The sequence below is a fragment of the Spinacia oleracea genome, chromosome 2 (genome assembly GCF_020520425.1).
Source record: "Spinacia oleracea cultivar Varoflay chromosome 2, BTI_SOV_V1, whole genome shotgun sequence".
Lineage (NCBI taxonomy): Eukaryota > Viridiplantae > Streptophyta > Magnoliopsida > Caryophyllales > Amaranthaceae > Spinacia > Spinacia oleracea.
Window position 1 is genome coordinate 83,745,574 of NC_079488.1, and position 15,937 is coordinate 83,761,510.

The window sequence follows — 15,937 nt, forward strand, 5'->3', positions numbered from 1 at the left end:
GTCACTTGAGGTTTAGAAACCCTCGTGTCAAGTAGCAATATATAGTTTTTACTTTCTAGTTATTCACTTGTTTATTTGTAGAGCTTCTAGCTACTTATCAATTATCATGCATGCAACTTGGAGGTCAAGCAGACCGAATCTCATCGGTTGTGTTATATTTGGAAGTGGTCCGAACTCCAAAGGTCGACCTTCATATCTGAGCCCGAGCTGGATAACAAGAGATAGATATTGGTTAAATAGGGTTCTCCTCTTTACCTACCTTAAAAAATACACAACGTATTACTTTTTCCGTCTCTTTTCGTTTGTTCCATTTTTCTTGTTGGATGTCCCTTTGAGATTGTTTCATATCTTAAATGGTACTTCGTAATTAAATTTTCTCACTTGCTCTCTATCTATACCCTCTTCTCATGGGACCACTTTACTAAAACCATGTGCGTGATTTTAATTCATACTCAATTCTTAATAAAGTGAGATTTTTCCGTGTAGGTGTAGCAATCAAGAAGGGACGGAGAGAGTACGTAGTTATACTTCATACTTGCCTTTTAAAAAAAGGTTCGGATATAATAAATTCATATAATTTCCAATAAAATTAATATATGTCCAACAAGTTTCAATCAGTTGCAACAAATTTCTATGTGGTTCTAGTTCAATAAGTTTGGTCAGGTCCAATCATGTTTAGTAAGTTTTATTCAAATAAAATAAGTATAATTATGTCTAATAATTTTATTCAGATCCAATAAATTTTTGATAAGTGGAGGTACTTAATAATAAAATGAAGAGAAGGCACCCTAATAAAAGTATATCAAAGTTTAACCAAGCTATGGAATGTTTTATTTATTTATTATTTATTGTTATTTTTATAGAAGAAGAGAGGCAGAGCCCAGCTTTGGGGGTTGTGATTTCTGAGCTTTTAAGGCCACCAATGCATGGTTTGATCAGATGCTAAACTTGGGTGATTTGGATATGGAGTCTAAATAATGATTTATTTTAGTTGAACTAAATGATGAATTCAATATTACTCCAAATCTAGCAATGGTCAAATACCTTTATGAATTATGGCCATATAGGGCCCCGAAAAACCCACTGGGTTGCTTATAATTATAAATATTAGTATATAGTCTTTTTTTTTTGGTTCTACTACGAGGAGTTCCCACCGCCTTCGGCGAGGTAATCTCCCGTGGGAGTTTGCATGGGTACCTCGATGGGCAGCATCCCTCCCAGTTGAGATTTTTTCCATTTCCAAGGCTCGAACCCGAGACCTTGATTAAGGAGCAAGAGGCCCTTAACCACTCATGCCAACCTCAATTGGTATATAGTCTTCTTTAGTGTATAAAAAAATACTGCATTTGAACTGTTGTCCGCAAATTAAAAGGGATAATATATTTACTCCGTCTGTCGTTAATTTAAGTATTTAATCAATTCTTCTAAATAAGGATTAAGGAGTACTCCGTATCTTTGTTTTAGGAAATTATACTTATACCTATGTTTAACAATACCAAATTGGGTTATCTAGTGTTTAGTGTAGATTAATTATTAGTGGATGTTGTGATTAATTAAGCTATATAACCTACTCCACTATTGCTGTTCCCAAATACCTGGGAAATTTATTGCTATTATTATATTATTCAAATTAAAATTGTTTCATCTAAGATTTTTTTCACATTTTATTTTTTGGTGGGGGTGTTTCAGTAGTTGGATCTAATAGTTGAACTTGTGATTTTATTTTCTTAGTTTAATACACAAACTCTTTACACATACACCTAGTACGTACCGAGTAGTACGTAATAATTAATATAACGGTGAATGCTATTGTGTTTTTTTCTCGTACGTCTAATTGTCTATGTATATACGAAGTATGATGAATACTTCCGCATGCATCTATTAGATGATAAAGTGATTATTAGTGAGACAATCTTCTGTGTACGGAGTACTTAATTGTTAATTATAAAAAATCATCTCTATGAAGTTTAAAAAGTCACCCTATTTGTCATAGTATAAGAAATATGTTTCGAAATTAAAGCGTGTGAGTTTTTTTTTATATATATAAGAATAATAATAGTGAGTTAATTAAAATTTGCACTCTTTTTTCTAAGGTATAAGAAGTAAAAAGGAGAGTATAATAAGAATATAACCCTACTAACGAAGGAAACCCTTAACACGCGTCTCGATATCCATATACTTGCACTTGCACTTGCGTTGTTTGACCTTCTGTATAAATCTACTTATACAATTCAATTCAAAAGTACTTGTACACATGTTGGCTAGCGAATCTTCATCATGACCCTCAAGCGAAAAATTTCTTAGTGTATTTTTAGTTCAGACCATCTAAAATTTAAGTGTAATTGTATTAATCCCATAGTGTATATATTGCTACCGGCTCTCCAGTTAAACTTTATTTTTTTACCGCCTCCTAATTAAGTTGTTCATTTTTATACCAGCCCGTCTATTAATTAAAACTTTTCATTTTTCTACCGCCCTGACCAGTTAAATTGTTCAACCTCTATCATTGTGTAAAATGTCCTTTATAGACATGACTTTAGGCACTTTATGTGATTCAAGTAACAAAATAGAGAAAATGGTAGAGATCATGTGGATCGGGTAAGCACTTATTGAAGACAGATCAGCCAATTATAATATTGATGAAGTTTGAAGATACTCTCATGTGTTGTTTGGTTGAGAGAAGTTGGAAATCTAACCTAACTTCACCAACCAATCGGATCAAGCCTTTTGCTTTTGCTTAATTTATACACACTACAATTTTTGTACTTCTCTTATTTTTAGAAAAATATCTTCCCCTTTTGAAAACAAATCAAGCGTTGCTTTCATCTTTACTAAATTAACTTTTGCTAAATCCCTTAAATTGTAATCATAAAATAGAAATGACTTTAAAAAATTCCTTTTTCGAGGGCGTATATACAGACTACGCAAAAACACAAAATTAATACTAAGTTATTTATATGAAAATAACACTAACTAATATAGAGTCTTACACGGATTTTATTAGATTTGTGGAGTATTATTCTATTGGAAAATGAAAATTCAAACACTCGACACAAAAGACTTGACATTTACATAGAAAATATATTGCACAGTTGCATGCACACTATGCAATTGTATGTCTTGAATTTTGAGACCATGTTTCTAATATGCATGGTGAGACTGTAGAATGAAAATTTAAAATTCCATTATCATTCAATAGATCTGGACTAGCTAACTAAACTAATTATCATGAATGGCCTAGTTAACTTTTGATCGACCATCTTTCTATATTAATCCCAACTTTAGAATCATTAAAGTAAATCTAAATTTTATAGGCACAACTCACAAGTACTTTTTTGAAACTTTTTTTTTTTGCCTTTTAAAGGATTATTTCGGGGAATTGAAGTTTTACTGTAAGGATCTTTCTTTATTTCTTCGGTGCGACGAGTTATGAGGGCAATCTAAACTACAAATACATGAAGGGGGAGGAAATACAAACTCGTGATCTATTGTACACAAGACCTCGTTCTTACCACTAGGTCGAAATCTCATTCGTATTTTTTTCATTTGAAGTGGCCAATAATGCAAATTGGCTAAATTTTACACATTTCTTTGTCAGCTGTTATTGGACTTAAAAGTTTTATTTTAAACACTTTTAAGTAGCTGATCTAGAGAAAACGTAGAGAGAATTAGATGCTTTAGCCAAATGTATGGTTATTACTTAATAAAGCAATTGCTTTTTATGGTAAAACGAATATTTCATGGATTTTTTTACTTACATCACTTTCACGATGGATATTGTTTCGGGTGTAAACAATCCCTGAGGAGATAAGATATGTCTGATTTGAAGAAATCCACGAGTTTAGGCCTGACTTGCTGATCAATACCTGTGATACAAAGAAGGTAAGCTTGCCCGGGAGTTTGCTGGGAAAACCCTCTCCAATGCCTAAGTTAGCAAGTGTACGAAGATGATAGTTAATTCTTAATGTGATAGGTGAGTGTAATAAATGTCAAGTACCTTCAAATAATGGAGAACATTTGGTATTTAACGATTTATAGTAGCATTAATGATAACATCTGGGCCGCTTTGTTGTTGGGCTTGCTGGGTCGTGCTTCAAGGTTTTGGACTAGGTTTTTAGAATTCCACATTTACCATTTGGGTTGTTGGTTCCTTTATGTCCAAAATGGCAAAATGCCCCAAAGTGGAGAAGCCAATTTGGACCCCAACCGATACTAAACAACTAAAGTAGTTTGATTTGTGTTGATTTACTGAGTAGAATAACTAAAATCGAGACTTGGGCTATGTTTGGTTCAACTGAATTTGATTGAAATTAATCTACGTGAACTTCTCCGATTGTTATTTGCGTGTGTACTGGAAAAAAAATTTGTTGAACTGAACTTATCTGAACTTAAGTTTGTTGAAATAAGTTGAAACAAATAGTAAAAGTGACTTATTGTACACATACCTCAAAAGCATTGCAAATTACAAACGGGGAAGAAAATTTTAAACTTATAACCTATCATTCATATGTCGTTAATCTTTGCACTAGGCCAAAACCTAGCTTTTCAGTTCAATTTTCCATCGTATGTTACTACGTCCTTTGTAGCATTTAATTATTTTTGTTACTCCTATAAAAATAGATCACATAAGGACATTAATTCAAGAGCAAGCAACATTAATTAGTTTAAGATGATGAGGATGAATGACTTATAAAGTTATAAAGTAATCCTTTCCAAATTAGGTAGCAAATTCACAAGATACCAAAACATTGATCGATATTCATGACTCTTCACTTTTAAGAGAAACCTTGTTAAGTTGTTTGTCAATTATCATATGTCACTACAAAGAAAAAGCTCTTGGGAGAAACAGTTGTCTAAGTAAAAACTACTCCGAGGCTGGTGAGAAGTACGTAGAAATTTGAGATTGAAACGTTGAAATAGGGGAATATAACGACGCGGTCAAGTACGAATTACAGAGTACGTGACATTTGATACACTGCGATAACTCATAGGTAATTGAAAGACATAGGCCATTTATTACTTGCTCTGTTCTTTTTTAAATGACACAATTATTTAGGCACGTTTGCCAATGCACGATTTCAAACGTTAATATCTTCAATTGTGAATAAGAAAAAATTATAAAAAGTTGATATTCAAAAAATATTTATTGAGACGAATCCCACACGATTATGTTTTTTCTTAAGTATAAACCACAAAAGGAAGTCAAAGAAGTTTGTGTGAATAGTGTCTAAAATCCAATTGTGTCATATAAATAAGAGCAGATGAAATAATTTATTACAGGGTATAAAAAGTTCAAAAACAACATAACATGAATTATCCTAGATTAGAAATTCCCATCCTTTATTGTCATATCTTAGTGACCCTAAGATAATCACCCTTTGAAATTTCAAACAAATTTTTTTTTTTTTTTTTTTTTTTGACATAGGCTTCAAACACTTTTTTTGAGGGATGAAATTTCAAACATTTTACTAGTCCTAATCAAGTAAATCCCTAAAGATTGCCAAAAAGAACAATTGAAAAAAGGGCGACTAAATGTCCTTGGGCCGGGATGCACCGATTAAGGATTACATTGGGCCCTAAAGAAGGAATGAAGTTTGGGCTGTCTTCGGGAAAACAGGGCCCAACACTTGTCATTCATGATATTAATGGCCTCACAACATAGTGGACCAGGGCTTATACGGGCTTTAATGATAGAGCTAAAAATCCCTAGTAAACATCCAGGGGCCTTATCATATAAGGAGATCAAACAATTTTGAAGGTCTCCTTGGGCCCAAGCTGCGTTTTGTGGTTGTGGAACCGGGCCACTAGATTCGGGATTTGGGATGCTAGTTTCGGGTCCTTGAGCCCATCGTGCTAGTCCAGCCTGGAAAGACGATACGAGGAGAGAGAAAATGAAGATGCTTGTGAGGAAGTTTGGTGCCTTAAAGTTGAACATGTTTTTGGAAGGTTGGAAAAAGCCTGAAGAAAAAAGATACCGAGAATTCGAAAAAAGTTAGAATAATACATAGTGAATTGTGGAGATTTATATTGTGGGGTTTTTTTGCACATTGTAAACGTTATAGCTAATTACTTGTATTGGTCTATGCTCATATAAATTGAGAATTAACTAACAAACGTTTACAGAATGTGACCATAAACCTGATAAATAGTCTAATTAAGGCAAATAATGTAACGCGTTTAAGCACACATTAAGTTTTTGATCCTATCACGTACAAATGCATTTGATCCTATCACTTACAAACGCATTTCAATTATGCATCATATGTTGGTGTCACACGGCACCAATGTGAACAGACCGTGAACGCGATAACAGCAGCGAAACCACTTCCGAGGGCGATGCAAAGGTTTGCAGCAGTTGCAGCCAAACACCATGGCTGCAGACTGCAGTAATACTGTGATTGGAAAGAGGATTTTGTGATTTTTCAAAGTTTGATTATTATAACTTTCATTATTCGGCTATTCGCAGCCAGAAACTGAACTCAAACATAGTATAGATGACTAAAACAGATCAAGTTTTCTTAAGGGATAAAGGCATAAATGCTTCAACTGTCGCAATCAGAATATGACTTCACAAAAGCATCAAGTTTAACAGATTCAGAAGACAGAACACACCTCTGACAGAAGTTCATGCTAGGTATTCGGTCTCTTCACTTGCCATAAGTTCACTATCAAAGGGGAGCCATGAAGAGCAACATATGCATAATTGGCAGGAGAACATGTGCATTACGCACTTGTTTTTCTGTTACTGTAAACCATGTGTTTCTTAACCTGTGTGTAATGAATACAAAGATCATCTGGAGTATAATCAAAGATTATTTCCAGGAGTTCAATGCTGGCATTGCAAACAGAAGAACAAAAGTGCAGAAAAGGTCCATATTTCAACATCATGTGTGAGAAACAAACCATTTTCAAAGAACTAAAATGAATAAAGGTCAACTCTTGAAAAACAAATTTACATTTCACCAGCAAAGCCTCAGGATTTCCTTCATTCCAGCAGCGTGTCATTTTTCATGAGCTAAATTTAATCTAACAAATGAACCAAATGGAAAAGCCGAGGATTATGAAACTAGTAACCTCAGTAACAAAAAGATCACTTAAGCAATAAAGAATTTGCTACAAAACTTCGTTCAACTTAAGGATATAAGACTAACAGCTATTCAGCTAAAGAAACAGGTTACCTCATGCTATCCTTCACCTGTAATTTCTTCGTGGCATTCGACTATTCAAAATACGGCCAAGGGTAGCCAATGCATCTTGAAATTTTCGAATTTTCATAAAACCCTTAATCATGGAAACCTCATTTTCTGAGAACTTTGCTTGTTTCATGATCATATGAACAAGTTTCATTAGGGTATCTTCCATTGCTAGGGAAGAAAGACCCTCTGCTAGCATCATAAAAGAAGGAAACTCTGGAACATATCCTTTCTCCATCATCTCAACTAGGAAATCAACAGCTTCTCCAATAGGCCCTCCGCTAGAACAAAGACCTCGGAAAATTATCTTATAAGTTACAGCATCTGCAGGGTCACCCTTCTCTGCCATTTCTCGAAAAAGCCTCATTGCTTCCTTTGATTGTTTCCTTCTAAAAAGAGCCTGTATTACAGGATTGTATGCATGTGGGGATATAATCAATCCTTTCATCTGAATGCTTCTGAGCAGTCGAGTGGCAACCTCAACTCGACCTGCTTTACAAAGCCCCTGAATCAAGGTCCCGTAGGTAACAATATCAGGTTCACAACCATTCGAAGCCATTGTTTGCACTATATCTGCTGCCTTCTTAATATCACCTGCCCTACAAAAATGAGAAAGCAAGGAATTGTAGGTAAATTTGTCAGGCTTTAACCCTTCCATTATCATCTGGTCCATCAGTTCAGCAGCATCCTCCACCCTCTTAATTTTACAAAGACCATCAATAAGGGTATTGTAAGTAACCAAATTTCTCGATACCCCTTGTAGTTCCATCTGATCAAAAACCTCTTCGGCATCTTCTATCCTCTTATTTTTGCAGAACCCGTCAATTAGTGTATTATATGTCACCACGTTTCTAGCACAACCACTTGATTCCATTTCCTTGAGTAAGTTCAAAGCTTCATCTATTTTCCCTCTAGAACAAAGACTATCTATTAGCATATTATAAGTAAATTCATCAGGCCGGCACCCATCATTTTGCATATCTCGGAATAGTTCCATAGCAAGCTTGTGGTTTCTGGACAAGCAAAGACCTTGTATGAGAGAATTGAATGTACACACATCAGGCAAAATCCCCTTGCTTGTAAGAAGGCGCACAAATTCAGTGGCCTTCTCAACTTGATTCTCTTTACACATGGTGTTAATTAGAGTGTTATAGGTAACAGTATTCGGGTTGCAACCCCTTAAAACCATCAACTCAAGTACTTCCATTGCCTCTTCAATCTCACTCATTTTGCACAGCCCTGATATTAGAGCATTATAAGTGAAAATATCCGGATCAAACCCTTCTTCAAGCATAGCATCTAACACCTCTAGTGCATGTTTAACATGACCTGATTTACACAAACCACTTACCAAAGTGTTAAATGTAAAATGATCAGGATAAAATCCTTCAACAATCATTTCCTGAATAAAGCCCAAAGCTTCTTCTATCCTTCCCTCCTTACAAAACCCATAAACCAGAACATTTACAGTCACATTGGTCGAAGCACACCCATCTCCCACCATCTGTTCCCTAACTCGCAAAGCGCCTTCCACATTCCCTTCCTCGATATAACCCTGCATAATCGTCGTGTATGTTTTCTCATCCGGGGTCAATCCATAGCTTTCCATTTCTTCCATCATAATAAGGGCAGGCCTAATTTGATGAGCTTTACAAAGCCCTTTAATCAGTATATTAAAGGTCGAAACATCTTGCTTAACACCAATTTCAACCATTCTAGAATGAACACTTTCGACTAATTTCAACCTATGCCCATCAACAAGAACATTCAACAAGAAATTAAAGGTATAAGTCCCACAACTCACCCCGAATTCATTCTCCATCATGTCAATCACACAAACAGCTTCATCATACAAACCACAATTCACATAAGATTCGATAAAAATCAAGAAAGTACCTTCATTAATCTCACAATCTAATTCCTTCATTTCTTGCAAAACCCTTTTCATTGAATCAAAAGACCCTTCACTCCCAAGCTTCCGAAGAACTTCCTCAAAAACTGACAAAGTGGGGGTGAAATTAGCCTGTTTTGAAGCCCAATCAAATACCCAGAGTGCCATTTCTGCATCTTTCTCTCCCCTCAGAGCTTCAAGCAGCTGTTTTGGAGTAAAATTTGGAGGGAGTTGATGGGAAGAAACAGATGAAGGAGAATTGGGTTTTTGAGCTAATGAGAAAGAGATAAATGGAAAAGATTTGGAATTCGAAAAGAACAGTGAATTTGTGGAAAAAGTTTGAGGCGAAGGACATGGATAAGGTTTAAGGTGAGCAAAGAAAGACATTGAAGCAGCCATTTTTATGGGAATTACACTAGGAATTGAAATAAAATTGAAGAAATTAAACCAAAATTATGAAGGAATTAAGCAGGCCCAGGAGAGAGAAATGGGATAACTCACTGTGTTGGAGCTGTTTTTTCCGGCGTTTGCGCAAGCGTCCATTGTAGAGATGACTGAAGAAGAGTTCACTGGATGAGGAAGGCCGAAAACATTAGTAAAAGGCACCAAAGTTATTTTTTACGGCGTTGCGCAAGCCTTTGTTCTTTTCATCCGGTTTGATATCATTTTTCTAGTTTTTGCTCTGTTATAGTCTAGTCTACATTTTTATGGGCTGATCTAATCTAATATATACTCCCTCCATTCCTTAATACTCGCAGCGCTTTTTTTTGGGTCGTCCCTTAATACTTACACCGCTTTTATAAATAATTTTTTTTACCAAATACTCCCTCCGTCTCATAATTATCGTCCTGTTTGATAAAAAACACGGATTTTAAGAAAAATAGAATATTGTACATGAAAAAGTGGAATAAAGTACAAATGATGATTGAGTTATATGGAAAGTGGAATAAAGTACATGTGAAAGAAAATATAGTACATAGGAAAGTGGAATATACTACATGGGTGGGATTTTCAATTTATTTTTAATTAATATAGTACATGAGAAAGTGGAGACCTTAGTTGCCAAAATTAGAAACAGGACTATAATTTTGGGACGCCCGATTTAGAAAACAGGACAATAATTTTGGGACGGAGGGATTATTATATTATTTCTCACACTTACCTACTAACTCACCTACCCCCTACTCCCTATAAAAATCATATAAAAATTAACACCCCTACTCACTACTTCTCACCCCTTACACATTTCTCACTAACTACATTAAAAAAATACCCCATTATCAACTAACACCTATTAAATATATAAGTCAATTCAATTGTCTTAAACTCCGCACCGGTCAAACCGGTGCAAGTATTAAGGGACAGAGGGAGTATTTATTAGGTATCATAATATCTACTCCCTCCGTCTCTTTTTGTTTTTTACGTATTCTATTTCGGGTGTCTCATTTTGTTCTTTATATTTCTTTTTATATTATCACATAATGCATTAATATTCTATCAGAATTTGTGCCCAAATATTATTTTAACTAATTAAATTCATTGGACATTAAATATTTCTCATTTTCCCAATGTCATATTTTTTTATAAAAGTGAAAACATTATAAATAAACGTAATTTTTCTTGTTTAAATAAAAAAAAGTATAGTAATCCCAATACACATTAAATAGTCGTTAAATCGCGTGAATAACATCAAACGTAAAAAACAAAAAGAGATAGAGGGAGTACCCATTAACTAATGTAGGACAACTTGTCATGGTTTATTGTAATGAAACTACAACTCCTCTCCGTTCATCAAAGTAATAAATAAGTTATTGTAAATTTTTACTTAACCTACATTAAAAAAGAAAATACTATTGCGCATTTTTAATTTTAAAAAATAAATGCCTTCATAATGTCCATACTTATCTACACTAATATATTAAAAGTCGTTGTGAATAAAGTTTATGTGTCACATATAACTCTCTTGGTCACACAACGTCATCCATTCAACAAGGTTATGTGATGTTATTGACAACCAAAAACCATTACAATAAGGTTTGAACACAAGAACCTCAAATTTGGAAAATAACTTTTATAACCATCTTAACAAATCACCACTTGTTATTTATCCATGCACATTAATTATAAACACGTGTTAACGTGATGTTTATAACAACATAAACTTTATTTTACCTTTTATATCTTATGGACTATATTGGAATAAAAATAACAATTAAATCATTAAACCTTGAACTAAACGTACATGATATCATAAGTCTCATAAGCATAACAATTTTAATGCCATGCATATATATCTAATTTAATGTTTATAAATTTGCATCACTTAGTTCGATTAGAAAATAAATTAAACGAATTTTAAGACAATCTATTAAAAAATTACTTGGCATGATAATGTCGTAGTCACTTTTATGGACTACATGTTTTTTAGTCAAATATATATTTAGTTGAATAAGAATATCAAATTTTAATTGTTCAAAGTAGCAACCGAGGCATCGCCCACACCACACACTAGTTAATAATTAAAACTAATCATCTCTAACCATATTATAATGGCTTAATTTATATCCTGTACCATATCAAATAATACATCATTTTCACAAATAGGAGTAACAAATAATTTCTACTAGGTTATGCAACCATGGAACAACCATTTTTGCACACGTACAAGAGAAATATTATTGTGAATATATTTATCTAATATATAACTCTCCAGAGTAAACTTGGTACTCCATATAATATTTAACGTACACTTTAAAGTTAAAAAAAATAGTATGTAGTTCGAAGTATGATTTAATGTTGGTAGATCATCCTTCCTTAGCCGGTGCAGGAGCGGGAGCACTAGCATCCCGACTAATCCATGGGGAGGGCGATAAAGGTGGAAACGGAATAACACTCCCACCACCAACACTAGGTGGAAACGGACTTGATAAAGGTGGGAATGGAATAACACCTTCACCCCCACCACCACCTCCAACACTAGGTGGAGACAGAATAACTCCTCCACCACCACCACTGCCTCCTCCACCGGGACACAACGTCTTAAAGAAGGGAATTATAAACGGGTTTTGAGGGAGTACTTTAGGTAAACAATCATCGTGAATCCCCTCTAAGGCGTTACAACATGGTTCACTTAGCTTTCCATGATTGTCCCAGAAGTTGGTCACACACATTTCTATATACGTAACGTATTCCATGCACCCTTGACCGCCTTGAGGCCTATTTGGCATGGATCTACCCGCGTATCCGATCCGAAATACGAGCGCCAAACATGAAACAAGAATCAAATGTTTGAACTCAAAAATATTTGAAGAATATTTTCTTGCCATTATGTTTGGGTTTTTTTTATTACGTAGTTTTTGTTTTGATTTGTGTAATTCTTGAAGAGAATTGTGAGGCTCTATATAACTTGTAACGAGAGTTAACTCTTTAGGAGTAAAATACATTTATTTATGCGGTTACTACAAATTAAGTTATAGAGGGTTTTTTTTATTATTATTTGTGTAACACATCATAATTAATTAAAGCGATCAATTTTAAATAGTTAGAGTAACCTTCAAGTCGATATTCATGTTAATTTTGTTAATATGTAATGTCTCTTTGGCTCATTCGGACTTAATTTAAATCGGCAATTGTTTTGATTTGTAGAAGTTATAACATGGAGAATCCGAGAATGTAGAATAATTAACCATGAGTGAGGGATTGACATATACGGAGTATTATATGCTTTTTGATAAGAATGTTTTAGTTTCTACTCAAGATTTCGTAATTTGTACGGAATTAACGATTAGCGATAAATTAACGGTATAATACGCTTTCAGAATACTTATGATCTCTATTTGACAATTGAGATTCCTGGTGCGAATGAGCAAGATATTACAATTTACAAATGGAGGAAAGAGATTCAAACCCATTTTTATTGAAAAGACATCAATCTTTTTCTTTTCTTTTTATAGTAAAAGTAATTCATTAATAAAAAATCATACGAATAAACATCAATCTAAACTAATCAATTAATGAAAGCACAATTACGAATATACTCCTAACATTTTTTTTTCTTCAAATATTCTACTCCTTAGATAAGTCACATGCATCATTTTTTTGTTTAACATAGTACATGCATATTAATCAAAGCAATGAGATATTAAAGCAGTAATGAAATCATATGAAGAATATCCAACCATATTTATTGAGGAAAAAAAAGGTGAAATTTACGATTGGATGAAAGTGATAACTAATTAAGGTTGGTATTTACTTGGAAATTTGATAAGAATAATCCCAACTTTTCTAACAATGATGTTAACTTTTGATTATTTTAGAATAATCTAAAGTTTTGGGGTTACCTTCTCAAAATAATCCGAATATTTTTTTGTCATTACTAAATCGTTTTGGGTCTATTGTACATAGGCAAATTGATTATTTAGATTATTTAAAGTAGATATATCGGAACGTTGAGATTATTTTGAGAAGATGAGTGAAAGTTGAGATTATTTATGGCAATTTTTCCTATTTACTTTTGGAAGTAGACTAGGTTATTGATTCATTCTACATTATATACATCTAATATCACAAAAAATACATGTATGTTACTATATTATTTACATCCTTTTAATTAAGGTAGTATTTTTCGCGTATCATTCTTTTGAAATGGTTGATATTGAAGTACATATTCTGATGATAACTAATTTTACTAAGTGATGTATCATGTATCATGTATGTAGTACTTGGTATGATGTAGCTTGTTGTAAGCAAATAGCGAGACGGAGGGTTTAGCTAGATTATGTTAGCTCGTCGTCTAAGAAGTTGAGTTACTTCACTTACTTGTATACAGTATGTGCGGTAGGTTTCTTTAGGCCTTGCAACATTAAATTGGACCAACATTGTTGTATCACGGATAAAATACGTACATCGTTAAATGTTGCAAATAATCTCTATAATTTATAAATAACGGAACCATAAAATAACTTACTAGATCCTACCACATGTACAAGAGAAGCATATATTGTTGTGAATACATTTATTGTATAGTACTTACTAAATGTACAAGTAGTAAGTCGAGATACTTATTATAGGTGAAAAGCAAATTAAAGTAATGACCGGCCGTTAGTAAATCATTCTTCCACTACTAGCACCTTTGTCGATCCCCGGTGGAGACAAGAAAGGTGGAAATGGAATAACACCCCCTCCACTACCGCCACCACCAATAAAAGGTGGGAATGTAATAACACCACCGCCACTACCGCCGCCGCCCATAAAAGGTAAACCAAGAGTACCATCAACTTTACTGAAAGACCAATTCTTGATAGCTTCTTTTATAATTCTCAGAACTTCATTGTGTAACCTCAATTTCATCTTTTTACCACAAACCATGTTTGGTTGCGCATAATATTCTTGCATAACTTTTAAAATTCTAGCTTAGCTTCCTTAACATATCTGAAAATACACTTAGGTACTTGCAACCACAAAAACAATCATTATAAAGGGTGCGGAATAGTAACTCAAAAATCAATTATACTCGCACGCTTTAAACCTTGAATAACCTTGATTTAATCGGTGATTCGCCACTTAAAATACAAACTTATGTTCTTTTGGTACCCTATCATTAAACTTTATCGACAGACTAATTCTTGATAGCTTATTTTGGTAAAATTCCTCAAGATCTTATTCATGGGTCAACTCAACTGGGTCTCTTATCTTAACACATGTTGGGTTCATAACTTTTCTGTGCAACTTCTTAGCTTCCTTACTCAATCATCTTCTAGATAATAGACTTTAGTACTTATAAACATCAAAATATTCATCGGAAAGGCAACCCAAGAATCACTTTTGTTCATAACTTTAACACCTTAAAATTCGAATAATCTTAACTTAATTAGTGATTAACCACAACCTTATGCTCGCTTGGTACTCATAACGTTTATACTATCCTTAAATATTTCACAACCATCAAAATTCCTCAAAACCATTCATATCCACAAAATCTTTGAGTTCGCACCGTGCTTAACTTAACTTCTTCTAAGGAAATGCTTAAACTTTGCCTAGTCTATCTAGGGTAGAAAACTCATAACATGACATGTGACGGTAAGCATAAAATCAGGGGAAGTTCGATTCTAAAGCGAGAGAGAGCTAAATCAAAATAATATCAGCGTTGGCGTCATCTTTGTCCTTTATCATGTAATCTCTTACGTATGTTGACGGGCGTGATGGATTTAGCATTGTTGTTGTTGTTTCGTTCATGATTGGTCGAGGTTGATGTTCCGGTATTCGTTGGAGGTGGTTTAGGACAATCTTTAATGAAATGATCTTTTCCTCGACGTCAATAACAAGTATTCGTTTTTCGCACGATATTCGCTTCCATTCGTTTAGGGCATGCCGAAAGTCTCGAGTAGTTGATCCATATGATTAATCTAGTCTTCAAATTCCATCGAATCGGCTTGCGGTCATAGATTGGTGGATTCGGAGGTGAAAACTTCTTAAATAGTGACGCATTTTCGTTCGCATTAGTGACTTTCGTTTGCCGAGAATCTTTGACTAATTCAGTTTGACAATGTACGTGCAGTTCCTTAATCGTTCCATCATCTCCTTGGGGTCTTCTATAGGTTGCTCGTCATAGAAATCATCATAGGAAATCATTGTGAGCGACGCTATCGTGAATGTTGCGCTTTGTTGTGGGCTTCGTCCGTGGCACCGTTGGTAAGTTCGATAATCGATATTTCGCATAACATATTTAATCAGAAAAACATACATAACATGAGAAATGAATCCCATTTATCCCGTGCGTTCCTACGCTCACACTCATTTCATTTTAACTTAACATGATTTTAACATATTCTTTTTAACTTATTCCTTAAAACTC

At 34.1% G+C, this 15,937-nt stretch overlaps 1 protein-coding gene across 1 annotated transcript; it reads right to left on the minus strand.

Annotated features, from left to right (window-relative positions):
• Positions 1–6,939: 6,939 nt before the first annotated feature.
• On the minus strand, positions 6,940–9,769 carry LOC110789405 (pentatricopeptide repeat-containing protein At3g53700, chloroplastic). The gene has a single exon (XM_021994061.2). It carries the CDS (start codon positions 9,481–9,483, stop codon positions 7,192–7,194), a length of 2,292 nt encoding a protein of 763 aa, XP_021849753.1. The 5' UTR covers positions 9,484–9,769; the 3' UTR covers positions 6,940–7,191.
• Positions 9,770–15,937: the final 6,168 nt, after the last annotated feature.